General features: G+C 42.8%; 1 protein-coding gene and 1 long non-coding RNA gene across 3 annotated transcripts in view; one reads left to right on the forward strand and one right to left on the reverse strand.

Moving 5' to 3' along the window:
• LOC115502218 (zinc finger protein 470) overlaps positions 1-22,850 on the forward strand; it is a 46,344-nt gene extending 23,494 nt beyond the window's left edge. Inside the window, exons 1-6 of one of the 2 annotated variants that reach the window (XM_030297789.2) lie at positions 8,945-9,390; positions 10,151-10,284; positions 11,297-11,390; positions 17,787-17,913; positions 18,091-18,186; positions 20,529-22,850. In XM_030297789.2, coding sequence (XP_030153649.1) covers positions 11,358-11,390; positions 17,787-17,913; positions 18,091-18,186; positions 20,529-22,402 — 2,130 coding nt within the window. In that variant the 5' untranslated portion in view covers positions 8,945-9,390; positions 10,151-10,284; positions 11,297-11,357 and the 3' untranslated portion in view covers positions 22,403-22,850. Of the gene's footprint in view, positions 1-8,944; positions 9,391-10,150; positions 10,285-11,296; positions 11,391-17,786; positions 17,914-18,090; positions 18,187-20,528 lie in introns of those variants that run through there. The other variant, XM_032591512.1, reaches the window with a different exon arrangement.
• Positions 5,151-8,802, reverse strand: LOC115502451. Its single transcript, XR_003965095.1, has 3 exons — positions 8,757-8,802; positions 7,861-7,940; positions 5,151-5,402 (listed from the first exon to the last, which is right to left on the reverse strand). It is a non-coding gene; the product is annotated as an uncharacterized LOC115502451 (long non-coding RNA).
• Positions 22,851-24,033: the final 1,183 nt, after the last annotated feature.

The following is a 24,033-nucleotide window of genomic DNA, read 5'->3' on the forward strand; positions in this document are numbered from 1 at the left end:
TCAAAAACCAGACAAACTACAAGGCAACTTATGAATAGACGTGAAAAGGAATTATTGAAATATGAGAATATGTCGGTAGAGGAGAAATCTGTTTTTCTAGATGAAATACTCAGTACTGTTAAAGTGTTTGTAAATTGTCATTCACAACAGAGTCCCCGTAGGATATGTTTACTTTGACAGTTCTAGTTGAAACAGCACAAGGAAAGCTAATGTGGCAAGCATAAGCAGGACATTTTAAAAATAGGTTTCTTAGCATTTCAGATTTTGGTATAAACTAAGACTGGTTTTTCATTATGGGGGAAATTATGTTTTGACAATTGGTTATCCATTCTGTCAAAAAAAAAACACACACACACACACACACTTAAATTGTTGTTAACATTTCTAATTAGGAAGTGATATGCAAGAAACAACCTAAAAAAGAGGAAATCTTTCCTAACTCGGGTCCTAGAAGACATGGGCAAGAGAGTAAGTTGGCTTATACAAAGATCTAAAACCAGAATGGTGAAAGGCCCCCAAAAGATGTGAAAGACAATTGACAGATTAATACAAGTTATGTGACAAGTCATTTAGGAACAAAGAGCTATTACACATACAAAGCAGTGGGAAAAAATAGTGCATTCCCAACAGGCATGTCAGTTGCAGAGTTCAAATGAGTAAAGACAATCTGTAAAGTTCTTAGTCTCACTCATCAGAAAATTACAAGTTAAAACAAAATTTCTTGGCTTTCCAATGGATTTCAGTCTAACATTTGGATAATATCCACTATTGGCATCAGTGTGGCAAACAGATACTTGATCATCAGCAGTGTAAATCGGTCTCCTGTCTTTCAGGATGGCAATATAGTATGACCTACCAACATTATAAATGTGCATTCCTTTTGCAACAGTAACTCTAGATCTAGGAGTTTTGTCCCGTTGGAATAAATAGATGTAAATAATGTTTATTGCAGAATTGTTGTAATTATGATAAATTGGATTTCAGCATCCTGCCAAGCAAGTTCATTAAATTGTGATTATCCAATACTGTATTGTCTGGTTAGAAGAAAGAGATTAAATTCTATGTATGCCTCTATGGAGAGTTGTCCGTCCACAATATATTAAAAGAAACATGTGACTTGCAAAACCTAATATGTAAACTCATCTTGTAGCCATAGAGTCAAAATTAATATTGGATATATATATGTTTGCGTGTATATGTGTGTGTGTGTGTGTGTGTGTATATACATGTTTTTTCAGTATAAATGTTGAAACCTTTTTTGTCTTTTTTTGTATTATAAAGTATTTTTTTAATGTGTATTCATTTTTGAGAGAGAGAGAGAGACAGCATGAGCAGGGGAGGGGCGGAGAGAGAGGAAGACACAGAATCCGAAGCAGGCTCCAGGCTCTGAGCTGTCAGCACAGAGTCCAATGTGGGGTTTGAACGCATGAACCATGAAATCATAACCTGAGCCAAAGTCAAAGGCTTAACCAACTGAGCCACCCAGGTGCCCAAAATCTGTTTTTTGTCTTTCGCACACCCACTTCTAGCTCTTTGTTGGCAGGTTCCCTTTCTTCATTCTGTGGTGCTCTGGTGAACTGCCAGTCACACGTGGCTGCAATTAAGCCAATCAGATTTCTCATTTGTGGTTTGGAGACACGGGGACAAGAGCAGGGCCAATGTTCAGCCTTGCATAGTCAGTGTCCATTGTGATGGGCTGGGGCCCTTGTACCAGCGGAAGGAAGTACCATCGTTGGAAGTGAGCCATTCTTTGACAGCAGCCTGAAGATTTCTGCACCCCTACATGGCAGTCTGATCCACTAAAACCATTCCTGTCCAGGTTTTTAAATCTGTGAAGTACTTGCTATTCCAATATTTAACTTCTGGGGCGCCTGGGGTGGCTCAGTGGGTTGGGCGTCTGACTCTTGATCTCAGCTCAGGTCTTGATCTGAGGGTCGTGAGTTTGGGCCTTGTGTTGGCCTATACACTGGGCACGAAGCCTACTTAAAAAAATATATTCTAATTTTAAGTTAAAGTCTGCTTTTTTTGTTCCCAAAGCTAGCCCATGTGGCAACTGATACTGGAAAATGATTATCAGGGGTGCCTGGGTGGCTCAGTCAGTTAAGTGTCTTTGGCTTAGCTCATGATCTTACAGTTTGTGAGTTTGAGCCCCTCATCAGGCTCTCTGTTGTCAGCATGGAGCCTGTTTTGGATCCTCGGTCTCCTTTTCTCTCTGCCCCTCCCTTATGTGCTCACTCTCAAAAATAAATGAACTTAAAAAAAAAAAGAAAAAAGAAAATGATTATCAAACAATAGGGAAGCAGAATATTAAGGATTGCTGAGATAGATCAAAAGATGAGAAACTTTTGTTTTGTATTAGGAATGGCTATTCTTTTTTCAATTTTATTTTAACTCCAGTGTAGATAATATACAGTGTTATAGTAGTTGCAGATGTACAATATAGGTACTCAACAGTTCTATCCATTGCTCAGTTCTCATCAAGAGAACCGTGCTCTTAATCCCTTTTATCTATTTCACCCATCCTGCCAGCCACCTCCTTGGTGGTAACCATTGGTTTAAGAGTATTTCTTGGTTTGTCTTTTTTCCTTTTGCTCATTTGTTTTGTTTCTTAAATTCCTCATATGAGTGAAATTGTGGCATTTGTCTTTCTCTGACTTATTTCACTTAGCATAAACTGTCTAGTTCCATCCGTGTCATTGCACATGGCAAGATTCCATTCCTTTTGATGGCTAAGTAATATTCCATTGTGTGTGTGTGTGTGTGTGTGTGTGTGTGTGTGTGTGTACATGTTCTTTACCCATTCATCTATCAGTGGACACAGGCTGCTTCCATAATTTGACTACAGTAAATAATGCTGCTATAAATACAGTGATGCATTCAACCCTAGGAAAGGCTGTTATTAATTTTTTTAATGATTATTTTTGAGAGAGAGCAGGCGAGGGGCAGAGAGAAGGGAGAGCAAGAGAATCCCAAGCAGGCTCCCTTCTGTCAGGGCAGAGCCAGACACAGGGCTTGATCCCACGAACAGCAAGATCATGGCCTGAGTGGAAATCAGGACTCAGACACTTAACCGACTGAGCCACCCAGGCACCTCAGAAAGGCTCTCTTTGATAGGGGAGGATTATAAGCCCATGGCACATTAATGACTAGGTAGCTCTTAGCAACAACGAAAGGCGATGAGGAATCCTAGTCCAAAAAGCATGTGTGATGCTTGTTTATAATGAAATTAGATCATTAAAAGGCCACTTGAAATTGTGGCCTTAAGCAAAGAGTTAAAATCAAGGCCTTTTTGTGATTATGTTGGGAATCATCTTACTCTCTAACCATGAAAGCCACAGTGGGTCCAGTTAGTTGTTGAGCTATGATTTTTTACTGAATCCCAACTTGTCACGTCTCTTAAATGAAACTGAGGTCTTAAGAAAGATCTGAATCTATGTTGTTAAAATGGAGCCATCATGAAGGATTCAAGCATCTTAGAAAACTTTGAATTCTCTCAAGCCTTAAGAAACCTCCCTACTCATCCTTGCCATATCTCCTTTGTGACAGAAGACAAAAGAATTCAGGGGTTTAAAATGCTGGCTTGGGTTATTTACGTCTAAGCCTCTGGCTCACCTTTTGCAAGGTCCCCTGTCAGGGGCCGGTAGCCTTTCCATGTTCTTTTGACATGAAGCACTAACATCTTAAAATTTTCCTCAAGCCTCCTCCTTTATGTATTGGGACTTCTCATGACAGATTGCATTTGAAAGGGGAGTACTGAACTATGTCATGTGTTGTAGCTGAATTACAGGGTAACTGTTAGCCACAGGAAGAAAATGAAATCGTTGTAATAAACCGCAGAACTCCAAGGATGTTCTGATACTTGATCTTTCCACCATATTTAATCATTGATCCAGGGTTGAAACCACATTAGGGTTTTGTTTTAGTTAAAAACACTTCATGGCATGGCTGTCAAGTCCCACACAGACTTGTGTCAATAGAAAAAGGACTGAGTAGGGGCGCCGGGGTGGCTCAGTCGGTTGAGCGGCCGACTTCAGCTCAGGTCATGATCTCACAGCTCGCGAGTTCGAGCCCTATGTCAGGCTCTGTGCTGGCAGCTCGGAGCCTGGAGCCTGCTTCGGATTCTGTGCCTCCCTCTCTGCCCCAACCCACTCGCATTCTACCTCTTTCTAAAAAATAAACATAAAAAAAAAGAAAGAAAGAAAAAGGACTGAGTACTCTTGAATGAGTGTAACAAAAATCACTATGAACATTTCCACTGGAATTCCTAAAAGACTTGCATTTATACATGTAGTTTATAGCAGGTCCGGTCACCAAAAACCTGTAATGATTATTTTCCAAGGTCCTGGGTATCTGTTAATGCTACCTGTGTTATGACTAGATGACCACCCCTTTTTCTATTGTCTGGAATTGATTCTGGGATGTGAATATCCAGGTATGTTCTATATTACCCAGCCACTCTTGCTTCTAGTTATGGCTATTAGACTAATCTTCAGTGTGGTTTGGATAGGAGTATGTCAATTGGGGCTTTGTTACGATGCGGCTGTATGGTCCAGCTGGAAGAAGAATCTTGATAGCATGGAATGGCGAAACTGCAATATGGAAGAACTCCAGGCCCCTAAACTACTATTTGGATGAAAGCCATCAGTCACTGAAGAACACCAGCAATGGATTATTATGTGAGTGAAAAATTAACTCATACGGGTTAAGTTAATGACATGGTGTTTTTTTGTTGTATTTTTATTTTTTTAATTTACACCCAAGTTAGTTAGCATACGGTGCAACAATGATTTCAGGAGTAGATTCCTTAATGCCCCTTCCCTATTTAGCCCGTCCCCCCTCCCACAACCCCTGCAGCAACCCTCTGTTTGTTCTCTATATTTAAGACTCTTTTATGTTTTGTCCCCCTCCCTGTTTTTATATTATTTTTGCTTCCCTTCCCTTATGTTCATCTGTTCTGTGTCTTAAAGTCCTCATATGAATGAAGAATGACATGGGTTTTAATAACAGTACTTACTGTCATTCTAATCCCTGTGATATCCATGACTACTAAGAGAATCCCTATTTTAACTTACTGTATCATAGAGTTTAAGAGGTACAGTGGCAAATTAGTTAGCTATTGTGTATCAAATTACACTAAAGCATAGTGGCTTAAAACAAACATGTTTATTATCTCACTCTTTGGGTAAGGAGTCCAGGTGTGGCTTAGCTGGGTTCCTCAATTCCCACAAGGCTGCAGGCAGGTTGTTAGCCAGTGCGACATTCACCTGAAGGCTTCATGGGAGGATAATCATCTTGCAGACGCACTCATTTAAACTGTTGGCTGGGTTGGGGTCCTTGCTGGCTTTTGTCTGGACACATCAATTCTTTCCACATGGACAGCTCACAACATGGCAGCTGGCTTCCTTGAAAGTGAGCAGGCCAACATCAATCATCAAGTACAAATCAAAACCACAATGAGATCCCACCTCACACCTGTCAGAATGGCTAACATTAACAACTCAGGAAACAAGAGATGTTGGCGAGGATGTGGAGAAAGGGAAATTCTTTTGCACTGCTGGTGGGAATACAAACTGGTGTTGCCACTAGGGAAAACAGTATGGAGGTTCCTCAAAACGTTAAAAATAGAACTACCCTACAACCCATCAATTGCACTACTAGGTATTTACCCAAAGAATACAAAAATGCTGATTCGAAGGGACATACACACCCCAATGTTTATAGCAGTACTGTTAACAATAGCCAAAGTATGGAATGAGCCCAAATGTCCACTGGCTGATGAATGGATAAAGAAGATGTGGTATATATATATATATATATTTATATACCCCCCCCACACACAATGGAATATCCCTCTGCGAAGGAAAAGAATGAAATCTTGCCATTTGCAACTACACAGATGGAACTAGAGGGTACTATGCTAAGGAAATAAGCCAGTCAGAGAAAGACAGATACCATATGATTTTACTCATATGTGAAATTTAAGAAACAAAACATGGACATAGGAGAAGGGAAGGAAAAATAAGATAAAAACAGAGAAGGAGGCAAACCATAAGAGACTCATAACTATAGAGAAAAACTGAGGGTTGCTGGGGGTGCCTGGATAGCTCAGATGGTTAAGTGACTGACTCTTGATTTCAGCTCACATCATGATCTCACAGTTCATGGGTTTGAGTGTGGAGCCTGCTTCAGATTCTCTGTCTCCCTCTCTTTCTGCCCCTCCCCCACTCACATTCTGTCTCTCTCTCAAAAATAAATAAACATAGGGGCGCCTGGGTGGCGCAGTCCGTTAAGCGTCCGACTTCAGCCAGGTCATGATCTCGTGGTCCGTGAGTTCAAGCCCCGCGTCGGGCTCTGGGCTGATGGCTCAGAGCCTGGAGCCTGTTTCCGATTCTGTGTCTCCCTCTCTCTCTGCCCCTACCCCGTTCATGCTCTGTCTCTCTCTCTCTGTCCCCCAAAAAATAAAATAAAAACGTTGAAAAAAAAACTTAAAAAAAAAAACATAAAAAAATAGTAAGTACAACTGTACTTAATGCTTTCACTTTGACACTAAAAATAAGACAAGTACATCCAGTATTGCTCCTACCAAATAGCATGGTACTGGAGGTCCAGCCATCCCGTAAGGAAAGAAAGAACTAAGAGACGCAGTGATAGGGAGAGAGTAGATATAACTGTTATTATTGGTAGATATGAAGATTTACCTATAAAAACCAATTAGAACCTGTAAGGGCATTAGCAAGAGTGCTAGATTGACAGTCACCTTACATAATCAATATTTTGTTTCCCCTTTTCTTTATGTCATCTTTGGTTTTAATTGAGACTTTTATATTATTATTTTCTCCCTTAGGTGTCTTTTCCCCTCCGGCAATCCTCCAAGATTTTATCTTTGATTTTTCTGCATCCTGAGTATGATATGCCTAGGTGTTTATATTTTTTGTACATATTTGTCCTGCCATGGTATTGTCTATGCTTCCTGAATCTGTGGCTTGGTGTCTGTCATTTTAACTTTAGAAACCTCTCAGCCGTTATTACTTCAAATATTTCTTTTCCTTCCTTCTATTGGTATTACAATTATGCATATGTTATACCTTCTGTAATTGTCCCATGGTTCCTGGATATTCTGATGGTTGTTATTTTGGTGCTCTTTTTTAAAAGTTTTATTTATTTTGAGAATTGGGGTGGGGGGGGGTGGAGAATCCCAAGCAGGCTCTGAACAGTGAGATCATGACTTGAGCCTAAATCAAGAATCCAATGCTCAACTGACTGAGCCACCCCAGGCACCCCCTGAGTGTTTTTCATTCTTTTTTTCTCTTTGTATCTCAGTTGTTAGAGTTTCTATTGGCATGTCCTCAAACTCACTCACTCTTTCCTTAGCTGTATGCAGTCTATTAAGGGGAAGGGGAACTATTGTATAATCTTATGATTAAATCTCAGCTTTTCAGTGAGCTTGAGCACTTGGACTCTGACCTTCAGAAGTGCTTCTTAGCCTTTACTGAGGCAGAAAGACTAGAGAGGCTGGACCTGCCCAAATGCCTTCCCTCAAGTCCAAAAAGGCTCTGGTATGTAGTTTTCCTAAGTGCAGGGTTTTGTTATGGAAAATGCTCTGAGTGTACTACAAAATGTTTACTTTTCCCCTCCCCTTGCCCAAAACTCAAGAAGATTCCCCCACCCTGACCTTTAGCGTTAAAACTTGGTGGAGTTCCTGGAGGTAAAATCCATGAAAGTAGGAGAGCCCATCTAGGGCTCCAGGAGTTTTAAACTCACAGTGTAGTCCACACTAAACCTCCAGTTCACCAAAATTACCAGTGAAGAGTGTGTAACAGTTTATGATTCCAGCAGCTTCTGCTTCAGGTAAGCTCATACCTGCCATGATTTTCAGTATTTGCCGGTCTTTCCAAATTTTGGGGTGTGGTTTCTTTTGTGACTTCTATTTTCTGACGGGTCTTAAAAAAAAAAAGTTGTTGATTTTCAGTTTGTTGAATGTTTTTCTTGTGAAGATGTCAGTAAAGGTTTCCAAACTCTTTATACATTACTTCTAAAATGGAGAATATCAGGGGTGCCTGGGTGGCTCAGTCGGTTAAGCAGCCAACCTCGGCTCAGGTCATGATCTCATCGTTGGTGAGTTCGAGCCCTGCATCGGGCTCTGTGCTGACAGCTCAGAGCCTGGAGCCTGCTTTGGATTCTGTGTGTGTGTATCACTCTCTCTCTGCCCCTCCCCCACTCATGCTCTGTCTCTCAAAAAAATGAATAAATGTTAAAAAGTTAAAATAAAATGGAAGCTTTCAGTATCGTCTTTATCTGATTCTAACCACAAATTATTACAAACACTAAGCTTCCATTTACAGTTACTTAAAGATGGCGTCGTCGCAGCTACAATTCACTTCATGGCGGGGTCCACAAAGTCAGAGAGATTGGATCCTGGAAAACCAGCGCCTCGATGGGGCTGTATTGCTTTGAGTGACGGGATGTGTCTGAGAGTGGCTTAAGTTGGGAGTGTTAGGTAGTGGACCAGCCTCTGCACACTTGGGAATTTTATTTCTTTACACACACACATACACAGTCACAAATCACAAGGACACAAAACAGTCAAAACTCAGACACACACAGTCACAAATCACAAGGACACAAAACAGTCAAAACTCAGACACACACACACACACACACACACACACACACACACACACACACACACACACACACACACACACAGTCACAAATCACAAGGGCACAAAACAGTCAAAACTCAGATCTCTACTCACCTATCAATAAGGATCCGCTTCTGGCCCCGCCTGCCCTAAGCCACGCCCACTTTCCGAACGCCTGCGCGCCGCACGCCTCCAGCGATACTATAGGCGCAGGCGCGGGGACGCAGTACCCAGGCCTCCGCGCTGTGCGCCTCACGGCGGCGCCTGCGCACTCTGAGCCTGGCGGGGGTTCCCAGAATCCTCGGGACTCGGCTCGCTTCAGGGAGGCGGCCTGTAGTTTGGGCGCCTGGAGTCGGGACTGAGAGGCTTCTGGGCGGTTCTGTTCCCCGTCTGGGGGCCTCAGCAGGGGGCTGAGTGTAGCGGCCCCGAGGCCGGGTAGGGGAACCAAGCCCAGCAGTCGCGCCGCCGGGTCTGGACTACCCTCCCCAAGGGCCGTTGCGGCGGGACGACACGCCCACTTCCGGCGGGGGTCTAAGAGAAAGGCGGACCCGGCGGGGCGGCCGCGCGCGTTCTGGCGGCGCGTGAACGGCTGGCGTGAGAGAACGAATGACGGCTAGAACCCGGGCTCCGGACAGCCTCCCCGGGGAGGCCAGCCCCGTGCACTCCAGCTGCCGCCGCCGCCGCGAGGCCGGCGCGGGCCCGGTTGGGGCGGTGAGGCTGGAGGGGTGGACCGGAGCGGATGTCGGAGGTAAGGGAGACAGGTGGCTGGGGCGCGGCCGCGACAGTGTTGGCAGAGGGCGGCCCCGGCCGCGGGGGCTGGCGGTCCCAGAGTCCAGAGTTGAGGATGGGGTCCCTCGGGCCGGGGTGTGAGACAGGGGTCCCCTGACCCACAGGCTCCTTCCCGGGCTGGTGGACCCAGGAGTCCAGAGTCAGGGGTAGTGTCCCTAGAGCCTGGGTATAAGACGGGGGTCCCCTGACCTGACACGCTCCTTCCTGGGCTGGCAGTCCCAGGAGTCCGGAGTCTGGGGTGGGGTCCCTCAGGCCGGGGTGTGAGATGGGTCCCCTGATCCGACAGGCTCCTTCCCGGACTGGCGGACCCAGGAGGCCAGCGAGTCGGGGGCCGGGAGTGTGAGGCTGACCTGCCCAGAGTCACCTGACCTGGTCCAAGGTCCTGCCCCGCAGGTCACTGTGGGATGGGGTTCGCAGGGGTGGGCTCCTCTGGAAGTGGAGAGGGACCCCGCCTTTCCAGGGTGTGGTCACAGAACCCATCCCATTCCTGCTTCACTCTTCTCTGTCGCGTCCTCTCCCCGCCACCAGAGAAAGGAGGCGGGGGAGGGTGGGGGAGGGGGAGGAGGGGGAGGAAGCACAGCTCACAGCCAGACTGTTCTTTCCTGTTTTGCTGCAGCAATAATTATAGCCACTGTTTTCTGGGTTCTGGGACTTTTTGGGGACAGTCACACCAAATGTCACTTCAGCAAGCGGAAACTCTGATCCCTCCTTTTTCACAGATGAGGACACTGAAGCAGACGGAGGCCGGGTAATCGCTAGTGTGTGGAAGAGCCGGGATTCGGTTCCAGGACTGGAGGGCTCCGGAGTCCCTCCGGTACTGACTCTCGTGTAATCCTCTCTACAACGGCTTGAGGTCAGTATCCTTAACTACTTGGGACGGGTGAAGAAGTGACTCTCAGACGGTTAAATAATCTCAAGGGTTGAGATCCCCCTAACCCCCACTGAGCAAGTTTTTGTTTCTCAAACTTTTGACCCAGTTTCTCCTACGGGGCATGGAGAGGAGAGTGTGTACCTCATAGGACTGTTATCAGGGTTCACTGAGCTCATGCCTGTAAAACACTTATCCTGCCACATAGTAAGTGGTCAATAAGTGTTCATTCTTATTGTCATTTTTGAAAAAATGTTTATTTTTTGAGAGAGAGAGAGCCGTGGAGGGGCAGAGAGAGAGGCGAGAGAAATCCCAAGAAGGCTCTGCACGTTCAGCACAGAGCCCAAAGCTGAGGCTCGTGAGAACTCACGAACCACGAGATCGTGACCTGAGCCAAGACCGAGTTGAAACCAAGAGTCAATGCTTAACCGACTGAGCCACCCAGGCGCCCCCTGTCGTCATTTTCATAAAGGCTCGAGGAAACCAGAGTTTTGAGGAAAGAAACCAGAATTAAGTCAGGGACTTTATCCTCTTTCTGATTGAAGAAACTTGGCTCACAAGAGACATGGTTTGTCACAGAGCAAAATGGGTCTCTTGATGGGTTTATTTGGTCCAGTTATCTGGAAGCCATGTGGACCCTTTGTTGTAACAGACGTGATAGTTCTCTCTGGGGAAGATGACTGTTTCTAGATCCCGTGGAATCTGGACCGACCCTGGCTAGTCAGTTGCACAGTTGTCTGCTTGAGCAAATAGTCTGTGAGGGTTCACTCGGGCAGCACCCCTGGTATGTCTCTGTTGTTAATGATGGGTGGCTTTGAGACGGAAGGAGGTTGCACTCAGCCTGAACACCCAGAGCAAAGTAGGTCTCCCACTAAGCTCCTGGTGGCGAGGGGTTGTGGGGTGGCGGTGGGGGAACAGAGGGAGCTGAAGGGAGGAGAGAGTTCTGGGCTGTGATTATTACAGCCACTCAGCCTCTCACTGCTCCTTTCTCTGCCAGCTCTGCCCTCTCAGGGTAAAGTAAAGCACTTCTCACGAGGAGCCAGGAAGAGGAAGAGGTGATGGGAGTTGAACTTCTTAAAGCCATGCCCCTGGTGAGTTAGTCTTCCCTCTTTCCTTTTTTTTTTTTTTTTTTTTTTAAATTTTTTTTTTTTTTTTTTTCAACGTTTATTTATTTTTGGGACAGAGAGAGACAGAGCATGAACGGGGGAGGGGCAGAGAGAGAGGGAGACACAGAATCGGAAACAGGCTCCAGGCTCTGAGCCATCAGCCCAGAGCCTGACGCGGGGCTCGAACTCACGGACCGCGAGATCGTGACCTGGCTGAAGTCGGACGCTTAACCGACTGCGCCACCCAGGCGCCCCAACCTTTTTTTTTTTTTTTTTTTTTTTTCAACGTTTATTTATTTTTGGGACAGAGAGAGACAGAGCATGAACGGGGGAGGGGCAGAGAGAGAGGGAGACACAGAATCGGAAACAGGCTCCAGGCTCCGAGCCATCAGCCCAGAGCCCGACGCGGGGCTCGAACTCACGGACCGCGAGATCGTGACCTGGCTGAAGTCGGACGCTTAGCCGACTGCGCCACCCAGGCGCCCCCCCTCTTTCCTTCTTAAAATACTGTCTTGCTTTCTAGGACTTGAGAGTGTTTGTCTCCTTCTGAAAATTGTCTGCCTCAGAGTTGCACCCTGAGGCCTGGCTCCCATTTCTTCCCTCTCTGATGAGTGATGGGGCCACAGAGATAGACTCAGCCCAGCGCCCTGGCCCAGCTTCCTCTTCTTCCTACAGCTGTTTAGTCTTCATTCAAGAAATGACCACTCTGAGCCCTTCCTTCCCTGTGCTCAGTTTTCCCGTATGCATCTGACAACACAGAAATACAGTCCTTAGAGGCAATTTGAGAGCCACGATCTGCCTAGTCCCTAAGTACCCGTCCTGGCTTATAATCTGTTGGAGAAATGAAAAGGCAGCCAACATTTATTTGTGCAGTGTGGTCAGTGCTGTAGGTGTGGAGTGGACTTGCTGTGGAGAAGTGGGCAAGTCCACATGAATACCTTTGGGTGAATTAGAAAAAGGTGTCCTTTCCTCTGGCCCGGTGAAGCTCTGGGACAGGCCACAGTCTAGCAGGACGAAATCTACTTTAGTTTTAGCTCCTTTTTGCCTCCCCGGTGACAGATCCGGGTACGGAATAAAGTCTACACAGTCGTACTCCCTGTTGGAGCGAGGAGGCAAGAGAGGTGTGACTCCTGAGGTGCATCTTGAAGGAAGGGGAGATATGCAGGCACACGTGATTTGGGTCAGAGGGTGTGGAGTTGTCCCCTCCCCACGTGACTTGGAGCCATGAACATCTTAAAATGCCGGGGAATGTTCTACATCCTTTTTTCTTTCTGAGATGAACATCCTCATCTGTTTAATCAGCCCCTTGTTCCATAGCTGAGTTGTTGCCATGTTTTACTATTTAATAGAGATTATCGATCAGATTATTGATCATAGTTTGCCCTCATCACTGATTATTTTCTTGGACTAAATTCCAAATTTTTCATTTCTTATGGATTAGAGTTTCTCAAACTTCAGAATATTTTTAATTTTAATATTTTTATGATCAATAATAGAATTAACTATAATTTATATTCTGATTAAAGTGGACTGCTAAATGAGGATGATGAACAAATTATTGTAAGAAATTATAAAATTTGATTAGTGAATTTTATTATTTTTTTTTAATGTTTATTTATTTTTGAGAGAGAAAGAGACAAGAGTGTGAACAGGGGAGGGACAAAGAGAGGAGACACAGAATCTGAAGCAGGCTCCAGCCTCTGAGCTGTCCGCACAGAGCCTGACGCAGGGTTCAAACTTGGGAATGGCAAGACCATGATCTAGGAACCCCAAAATTTGATTAATAAACCTTAAAATGGCTTTTTAAAAAAAATTATTATTTAGGGGCGCCTGGGTGGCTCAGTTGTCTGAGTGTCCCACTTCGGCTGAGGTCCTGATCTCATAGTTCATGAGTTATTTTTGAGAGCGAGCGAGAGTGTGCAAAGTCTGGGGAGGGGCAGAGAGAGGAGACAGAGAAAGCCAAGCAGGCTCCATGCTGTCAGCACAGAGCCCAACTCAGGGCTCAAACTCACAGACCTGACCTGAACTGAAATCAAGAGTCAGACACTTAACCAACTCAGCCACCCAGGGACCCTGATTAATAAACTTTAAAAACTAATCAAATAAAAAATAACAGCATAGTAAAATTGTCTTTATTTTATATCAGTGAGCAGCTTATAGCAAAGCAAAACACCTTTTCTAATCAGATTCAACACTACAAAACATGTACTACCAATGGAACTCGTTTGTTACGCAGTTAAGCATTTTATATATTTTTTTAATGTTTATTTACTTATTTTGAGAGCGAGAGCGTGCAGGGAACAGAGAGAGAATCCCAACCAGTCTCCATGCTGTCAGTGCAGAGCCCAACGTGGGGCTCGATCCCACCAACCGTGAGATCATGACCTGAGCCGAGATCAAGAGTCTGATGCTTAACTGACTGAGCCACCCAGGTGCCCCAGCACTTAAACATTTTAGATGAAATCAGTATTGTTACTTGTCAGAGGAAAATATTTTGAGAGTGGCAGAGTATGGCAAAAAGATTAGTAATGTGACTGTGGGACCAGACTGCCTGGCTACAAATTGTAGCTCCACTGTGTACTAGATAGAGCACCTCAATTTCGGTTTCCTCGACCACAAAATGGGAATAATACTAGTACCTAATTTATAGTCCTGCTGTAAGTGTTAGTGAGTTAATATACTTTAAGTGTTTAGGAAAGTAAGTGGCACATAATAAGCACTGTATAAGCATCAGCTTTATATGCCGCTATTTGCCTGGACAGCTGCTGTCTGCCCGTATGTCCGTGTAATTCTTCATATGATGTATAGTGTGCGTGCGCGTGTGTATACACTCTCAGACCTGGGAAAAACCTACAACATGGCATTTGATGGACAAGAAGCGCTGAACATCAGGAGGTTTTTATTTCCAACGGAATATTGATTTTAAAACTAACAGTAATTTACGCTGAAATTGGGAGAGCCCTTGTTCCGGGAAAGATGGACTGAGCACATGTCACCCTGTCTTTCCGCTGGAAGCTGCTGTAGGACCGGGACAGCAGGCATGGAGCAGCCATCTGAGGTCTGTAAGCGGTAAAGAACAGCAGGCTGATGGGGAAAGAAACCCAGGATGCAATGTGTTTACCTTTTTTCTTTTTTTTTTTTTTACCTCCCAATATCTCCTAGCATGGATTCAACAAGCACAAAACCCACAAGGGGTTTTGGCATGGATAAAAAGAACTGCAGGAGACACCTAGTTCAGGCTCAAGAAGTAGGAAGGGGATCTAATACTCAGAAAGGGTGGATGGGACTCTACCTTAAAAAAAAAAAAAAAATTATGTTTTCTCGTGTCCTGAGACAGTAGCAGTGGGGTCTAAAGGCATCTAAAACTTTGAAGGAGGAGAAATGTCTGTGATTGAGAAGCTGTGTCCCCCAGAGGGTGGAGTAAACTCTTACTGCTTTGTTTTCTTGCTTCTGTTCTCTCCCTGCTTGGTTCCAGGGGTGGGTACAGTCGGGGCAGGGGCACAGTCAAGTGGAATAAATAAGCCCCAGCCATCTGGCCAGAGGACTGCAAAGGGGAACCCCTAGGAGGTAGGAACTACTGGAGAAATCACAGAGAAGAGGAGCTTTGGGAATCAACTGTATAAAGCTGTTTCTGAACTCCCAGGCTCACCCTAGCCTGCTCATGCGTGTATCTGGCCCCAGTCAACGAGAAGTGAACTGAGGGATAGACTGCTGGTCACCAAGCAGGACACGTGTACGACAGAGGCGACTGTCACTTCATAGGCTCTGCAAATGGAGCCGGAACAAAATATCAACATTCTCCATATAATTTAAACAAGACGTAAAGTCTCGTAACATTCAGAAGGTCCAGGATACTATCTAAAATTACTCAAATGATGAAAAACTAGGAAAATTTCAGTTCACGGGAAAAGCTAATCACCAGACGCTGGCATTGATGTGACCTGGATGTTGGGACTATCTGATAAAGGTTTTAAAGCAGCTATTATAATAATGCTCCAACAAGTGAACTCTCTTGAAGCAGACAGCCTCAGCAAAGAAATAGAAGATAGCAGCAAGAAATGAAAAATATAATTACCAAAATAAACCCACTGGATGGGCTTAGCGGCACAGTGAGAAAGGCAGTAGGAAGAGTTGGCGACCTTGAAGGTACAGAGAAATTGTCTTATCTGAACAATTGATACAAGATTGAACAGAGCCTCAGGGCCCTGTGGGACAATACCAGAATGTTAAACATTTGTATCATTGAAGCCCCAGAAAAGAGAAAGTGTAGAAAAAATATTTGAAGAAATAATGGCTGAAAAATTCCTAACTTTAGTGAAAGACATAAAGCTGTGGATCCATGAAGCTCAGCAAACTCCAGCGTGATAAACTCAAAGACATCCTGCCTGGCGGCTCTGTCATCAGACTGTTAAAAACCACAGACAAGGGAAACAGCCCGGGAAGAATGATGCTTAACATATAGGGTAGCAGCAACTTCAATTCTGGGTTTTCCATCAGAAATCATGCAAATCAGAAGGAAGTAGAGCAACTTTTAAAAAGTACTCAAAGGAAAGAACTGTCAACCCAGCATTATGTGTCCAGCAAAAAAATACCCTTCAAAATTGAATGTGAAATAGTGTCTCATATGGAGGAAAACTAAGGAAATTCATTGGCGGATTTCTCAAAGAATTGCAAAAGGAAGTTCTGATAGAAATTATACCAGAAGGGAACTGAAACATCAGGAATGAAGAAAGTGCAACAGAAATGATAAATATGTATGTGTAAATACAGTAGGCTATTCTTCTGAGTTATTTAAAAGATCTTCAAAGGTTGAAAACAAAACTAATATCTTCGGTTTAATGAACAGAACAGGATTTGAACATAGGTGGTCTGGCTTCAGAGACCATGTTCTTAACTACTATAACATGTTGCAATTAGATAAAACAAAAGTAAAACTTTTATTGATGTATTAAATGAAATGTTTTCATCTGTTGTTGGCTGCCCCTTCCTTCTCTTCCTTCTTTTCTATCCCTCCTTCATCATTATCATAGGTAACAATTCTTGAGCACTTAGCCAGGTACTGTGACTGTTACTTCATTTAATTCTCACAGTGCAGCTGTTAGATAGTACTAAAATTGTTCCTGTTTCTCAGGTGGAGAAACTGAGGCATGTGTAGTTAATTAACTTGGCCAAGATCACCTAGTTAAGTCAGTGCCAGAGTCTGAATTCTTTGGAATAGTCTGACCTTTTTCTCTGATTTTATTCACAACTGGTGGGTTTTTCAGAACTCATTTGTAGATGTTGATAACAAGTGAAATCACAGAGTAAGAAATGGAAAATCTGCCAGCAACCACAGAATGGATGGCTGGCATCTCTTGCTGGTTGGTTAAGAAATTCAGCCCACGTAACAAAACAGGTTGTGCTCACTTCATATGATCTCTCTCGGTACTTCTCAGCAAATTATCAAAAACCAGCTTTCCAAATGTGTTCTCTTAATGCAAAACATATTTTTATGACAAAAGGAAAAAATCTTGTTAGGGGTTTTTTTCTTTTGTTTTTTTTAGACATACCTGTTAACGTCTCAGAGCACTAGGATTTCTTAGAATATATTGTGGAAGTTGAAAACTTGCTCATCAGTTCAGCATCCTTTCCTTGAAATTCCCTCACAGTCTCAGAACTCTTTAATTTCTTCACGTAGAAAAACGATCTAGCTCCTAACATGATAAAATACAGTTGACCTTTGAACAACATGGGAGTTGAGGGCTCTGATTCCTGCACAGTTGAAAATCCGCATATAATTTTTTACTCCCCCCAAACTAACTACTAATAGTCTACTGTTAACTGGAAGCCTTACTGATAATATAAACAGTTGATTAACACATATATTGTATATGTATTATATATTTTTATATTCTTAGAGTAAAGCGAGTTAGAGAAAAGAAATTGTTAAAAGACATATGGAAGAGAAAACATACTTACAATACTGTACTTGTTTATTGGAAAAAGTCACACGTAAGTTCACATGTAACTAGACTTGTGAAGGTCAAACCTGTGTTTTTCAAGGGTCAGCTGCAGTTTAGTACTTGACGTTCTATCTTACATGCAATCAGTACATTTTCATATGAGAATGTCTTCTCACCACCGTAAAATTGTACATGCTCGAAGAGGAGAGAATGTCTCATATTTTTTCACTTTCCTAATATGTACAATATAACTAGGCAGAAAAGTTGTCCAGTAACTAACCATACAACCTGGATGATTTAGACTCCAGTATAATTACTTATGCCCAGTGCAGGGTTTTTTTTTTTTTCCCTCATAGTGTGAACAGCATAAGTCTTTACCCCTAGAGCCGGTTAAGTAATGGCACGAACACTGAGTAAGGTGAGATTTGTGTCATTTCAGGATTCAGTGACTTTCACGGATGTGGCCATAGATTTCTCTCAAGAGGAATGGGAATGGCTGAATCTTGCTCAAAGGACTTTATATAAGAAAGTGATGTTGGAGAACTACAGGAACCTGGTGTCATTGGGTAAGAGTATCTTCTTCCTTCCACCCCCCCCATTGGAGTCTTTCCACCTCAGTAGTCTTTCATGCCTTTATCAGCATTTTCCTACAATGTCCCTTTTCTCTCAGTACCTCTTAGAATGTGTCATAGCTCTGCAATATCCACAAAATAGCTAATTTTCCTGTCTTTTCTTATACGCAGGTCTTTGCATTTCTAAACCAGATGTGATCTCCTTATTGGAGCAAGGTGAAGACCCCTGGATGATGAAGGGAGAGAGGACAGGAGGCCTCTGCCCAGGTAAGTGCAGATAACGAGAGTGGGGAAACTATTCTCAAGATCTTTCTTCTCTGATAATTATTGGAAAACACCCCTCAAAATCCCTCTCAAAGTAAAACTTTTTGTCCTGACACCATATTTTAAATGGATCTTCTCTTCTCCACTACACTTTTATCTGTACTGATTTCCTGCAAATAAAGTACAGTCTGTTTGTGAACTTCGTTATACTCCATGATGTTTACCTAGTTCTCAAGTACCATAGTGTTACAATCATCCCTGAAGCTCAACATTCCTGAATTCTTTAGACAAATTTGTTTTTAGTTTGAAGTGGCTTAAAAATTTCCTTTCTTTAAAATATGAGTTTATCAGGTTAACAATTATTATTAGCTATGTTCTTCCCTCCACTTTTAATTATTTTTGTCTCTGGGGTTTTCTGTTCTGTTATGTATTTTTCCTTTGTTGTTTGTGTATGTTCCCCCCCCCCCCCCACACACACACACAATACCACCCCACCCCTTGAATTAGAAAGGTTTTTAGTCTTACAAGTTGTTACTTTCATGTCTTTATATTTTTTAAATCTGTATTTTAACGTTTATTTTTTGAAAGAGAGAGAGCGTGCATGCACATGAATGGGGAGGAGCAGAGAGAGAAAGGGAGAGAGAATTCCAAGCAGGCTCCATGCTGTCAGTGCAGAGCCCGACATGGGGCTCAATCCTACGAACTGTGAGATCATGACCTGAGCCAAAATCAAGAGTTGGACACTTAACTGACTGAGCCACCCAGGTGCCCCTTATATCTGTATTTTAAAATTCATCCACTTGAGATTCAAAACCTCATCTTTTAATACTCCTACAAAAGATGAATAAATGAGCTAACTACTATTACCTCCTTTCTCTTTGTCCATCACCTCTCCACTTCTCTTGTACTCAATGGGATTTTGGCCCAGTTTATATTTTATTTTTCGCTGCCTTGCTTGAAAGCTATTGTTCTGTCATGAAAGGTAGATAAGAGTTTATAGATTATATATTACAGTGGAATCAGCCTCGAGTGAGATGGTTACATTTCATTCTGTAGCTTGTAGTATAGCCTCTTCCTGCTTTCAGTTTTCATAGTTTCAAGAAGAGGATTGTTGATAGGTCACTTATACTCCTAATGATATACGTTAATAAATAAGAAATAAAGTATCCAATTCAAGATAGTAGAAAAAGAACAAAGTAAGTCTAAGGAGAACTAAAATAAGTTAGGTATAGTGACTTATACTGCTAGAGATAAAAGTAGGAATAAATGAACTAGAAAATAGTAGATTTAATGAAAATAAATCAAATAGGTGCTTCTTTAGAAAACCAATAAAATAGGGACACCTGGGTGGCTCAGTCAGTTAAACATCCAACATCAAGACTCTGCTTGAGTCTTGATCTCAAGGTTATGGGTTCAAGCCCCACATTGGGCTCTGCACTGGGCGTGGAGCTTACTTTAAAAAAAAAAACAAAAAAAAAAAACCTAGTAAAATGTATAAACTGTCAAATATAAACAAATGAGGGAAGGCAAAAAAAGAAATGATAGTAAGTAACCACTGATGCCTAAGTACTTAAAAGAATCATATGAATCTGTTTCCCTCAACTGTCTTTAAATAATTTGAAAACCTGGATGAAATGGGTAATATTTTAGAGGATATAAATTATTGAAACTGGGGCACTGGGTGACTTGGTTGAACGTCTCTTGATTTCAGCTCAGCGCATGATCCCAGGGTAATGGGATCAAGCCCTGCATCGGGTTCTGTGCTGAGTGTGGAGCCTGCTTAGGATTCTCTCTCTTTCCCTCTCCCCTCTCCCCCTCATTCTCGCTCTCAAATTAAATAAATAGTAAGTAATTAAATAAGCAACTGACACCAGAAGAGATAGAAATTTTAAATAGACTGTTTACCGTTGAAGAAATGTAGAAAGTTAGCTAAGAACTGCCTCCTCCAAGAATTCACAAATTCTGTAAAACTTGTAAGAAAAAAATACCAACATTGTTTAAAATGTACCATGACAGAGAATAAAAAGAAGAACTTTAAAAAGTTTTGTTTATGAAGACAGCATAACATTTGATGCCCAAATCTTACCAAAATGGCATCAAAAAATGAAAATACAAATCTCAGTTATGAATACTGGTGCAGAATCTGTCATACTGATACAATACACCAGAGCCAAGGAGGGTGTATTCCAGAAATGCAAGGATGGCTGCACTGCCTGACTTTATATAAGATTCTCAGAGACCTCTGTGGTCTTCAGTAACCGTTTGATTCACATGGTTTCACTTTTGAAGTTTCCATTCTTCTAACATTAAGTAAAGGAGACATTTGCTTTCTCAATATCTTTCAGACTTGGAGTCTGTTTGGATGACCAAGGAATTATCTCCAAACCGGGACATTTATGAAGGAAAGTTATCCCAGGCAGTGATACTGGAAGGACTTCCAAGCTGTGACCTTACCTGTTCCACATTAGGGGAAAACTTGAAATGTGAAAACCTGTTTAAGAAGGAGCTGGTAAGTCAGAAGACACCTTTTAGTCAAGAGACAGTCACGCATATTGGTACCCTTATCGAGAAAAGAGACCACTTTAACAAATCGGGGACACTTTTACATCTGAATAGATTATCTTATCTAGAGCAGGTATTTTCCATAGAAGAGAGAATATGTAATTTTGACACAGATAAGAAAAGTTTAAAAACACATTCATTTGTCAAAAAACATAAGCAAGTCTTGGGAGAAAAGAAACTTCTGAAATGTAACGACTGTGAGAAAACTTTCAGCAAAATCTCAACCCTTACCCTTCATCAGAGAATTCATACTGGAGAGAAACCCTATGAATGTGTTGAATGTGGGAAAGCCTTCAGCCAGAGTGCCCACCTTGCTCAACACCAGAGAGTTCACACAGGAGAAAAACCCTTTGAATGTACTGAATGTGGGAAAGCCTTCAGTCAGAATGCTCATCTTATTCAGCACCAGAGAGTTCATACTGGAGAAAAGCCTTATCAATGTAAGCAATGTAACAAAGCCTTCAGCCAGCTTGCACATCTCGCTCAACATCAGAGAGTTCATACTGGAGAGAGACCCTATGAATGTATTGAATGTGGGAAGGCTTTTAGTGATTGTTCATCCCTAGCTCATCATCGAAGGATTCACACTGGAAAAAGACCATATGAATGTATCGACTGTGGGAAAGCTTTCAGGCAGAATGCTTCTCTGATACGTCATCGGAGATATTATCATACTGGAGAGAAACCATTTGATTGTATTGATTGTGGGAAGGCTTTCACTGATCACATAGGACTTATTCAGCATAAGAGAATTCATACTGGAGAGAGACCTTACAGATGTAATGTGTGTGGGAAGGCTTTTAGCCATGGCTCATCCCTGACTGTACATCAGAGAATTCATACAGGAGAGAAACCTTACGAGTGTAACATCTGTGAGAAAGCCTTTAGCCATCGTGGCTCACTTACTCTTCATCAAAGAGTTCATACTGGAGAAAAACCCTACGAGTGTAAGGAATGTGGGAAAGCTTTTCGGCAGAGCACACATCTTGCTCATCATCAGAGAATTCATACTGGAGAGAAACCCTATGAATGTAAGGAATGCAGCAAAACTTTCAGCCAGAATGCACACCTTGCACAACATCAGAAAATACACACTGGAGAGAAACCGTATGAATGTAAGGACTGTGGTAAGGCCTTCAGTCAAATTGCGCACCTTGTTCAACACCAGAGAGTTCATACTGGCGAGAAGCCTTACGAATGTACTGAGTGTGGGAAGGCCTTTAGTGATGGCTCCTATCTTGTTCAACATCAGAGACTCCACACTGGCAAGAGACCATATGAATGTCTTGAATGTGGAAAGGCCTTCAGACAGAGGGCATCCCTGATTTGTCACCAGAGGTGTCATACAGGCGAGAAACCTTATGAATGTAATGTTTGTGGGAAAGCCTTTAGCCATCGTAAATCCCTTACACTACATCAAAGAATTCATACAGGAGAGAAACCTTACGAGTGTAAGGACTGTAGCAAAGCCTTCAGCCAGATTGCCCATCTTACATTGCATAAGAGAATTCATACTGGAGAAAGGCCCTATGAATGTAAAGAATGTGGGAAAGCCTTCAGGCAGAGTGTACATCTCACTCATCATCAACGAATTCATACTGGAGAGTCATCCTCGATTATTCCCTCCTCCTCACTCCCATACCACCAAGTCCTCTAGATTCAATCTTCTGAAGGCCTCTAGAGTCCATCCACTTTTTCCCAGTCTATGTCCCATTATCATAGTCTAAGTGGTAACCATCTCATTTTTATGTTTACAACAGTGTTACAAACATTTTCCCTCTAGCTCCCCTCAAGTGCATTTTTAACACTGTAGCCAGCATAATCTTTTAAAAATAGGAGTCAGTATTCATGTTATTTTCCCATTTAGAACGTTTGTCTTTAAGAATATGTTAGATACCATTTAAGGGCTTAGCACACGATCCTTGACATATAATTAGTGCCATTAAGGTAAGGGTTTCCTTGCTGTTACCTTCAGCCGCAAATAAAATCCAGTAGGTCAAGACTAAGAAATCTAAGGATTTTAGAGCAGAAGACTCTTCACTCTCCCAGAAGGTAGGGAAATGAACACATTCAGAATTAAAAGATTCTGTGATGGGGGCGCCTGGGTGGCGCAGTCGGTTAAGCGTCCGACTTCAGCCAGGTCACGATCTCACGGTCCGTGAGTTCGAGCCCCGCGTCGGGCTCTGGGCTGATGGCTCAGAGCCTGGAGCCTGTTTCCGATTCTGTGTCTCCCTCTCTCTCTGCCCCTCCCCCGTTCATGCTCTGTCTCTCTCTGTCCCAAAAATAAATAATAAATAAATAAACGTGGGAAAAAAAAAGATTCTGTGATGGACAAGGTAACATGGTGGCTTACCACTCTCTCTGTGTGAATAAATACAAAGACTTGTGGGATTGCTGATGAGGAACTCTCCGCTTCACCTGGCATGCAGAAGTGAGAATAGGCCAGTCAGAACAAAGGCATTTGGTAGCATGTAGGACTAGGCAGGTATTGAAAACAAAGTAAGCAAGCTAGAAGACTTGATTAGAGTAACAACCATGAAATAAACTGAAAAAGGTAGTTTAACACTTTTTTTTTAATTAAAAAAAAATTTTTTTTAACGTTTATTTATTTTTGAGACAGAGAGAGACAGAGCATGAATGGAGGAGGGTCAGAGAGAGGGAGACACAGAATCTGAAACAGGCTCCAGGCTCTGAGCTGTCAGCACAGAGCCCAACGCGGGGCTTGAACTCATGGACCGCAAAATCATGACCTGAGCCGAAGTCGGCCGCTTAACCGACTGAGCCACCCAGGCGCCCCTAACACTTTTTTTTTATTAAAAAAATTGTTTTAATGTTTATTTATTTTTGAGAGAGACAGAGCCCAAGCAGCGGAGAGGCAGAGAGAGAAGGAGACACAGAATCTGAAACAGGCTCCAGGCTCTGAGCTGTCAGCACAGAGCCTGACGTGGGGCTTGAACCCACAAACCTTGAGATCATGACCTGAGCTGAAGTTGGACACTTAACTGACTGAGCCACCAGGTGCCCTGGTAGTATAACCCTTTTACCTGTAGAAAGTACCACAGACAATTCCTGTGATGTTTAAATTGTTCTAAAGCATAAAACAAATATGGTAAAACTGCCCATCTTATTCTGAGACTAAGACTGACATCAAAACAAAAACATATGCTACAATAAGCTTATGAATGTAGATACTAAAATGTAAACTTACTTTAAAAATTTTAAAAGGTAGAGTAAGTGGAAAGCTAGACATGTCTTTGTATAGAAAGTCTGGCAAGGATATTTCTCTCC

Source organism: Lynx canadensis, chromosome E2 (assembly GCF_007474595.2).
Source record: "Lynx canadensis isolate LIC74 chromosome E2, mLynCan4.pri.v2, whole genome shotgun sequence".
Lineage (NCBI taxonomy): Eukaryota > Metazoa > Chordata > Mammalia > Carnivora > Felidae > Lynx > Lynx canadensis.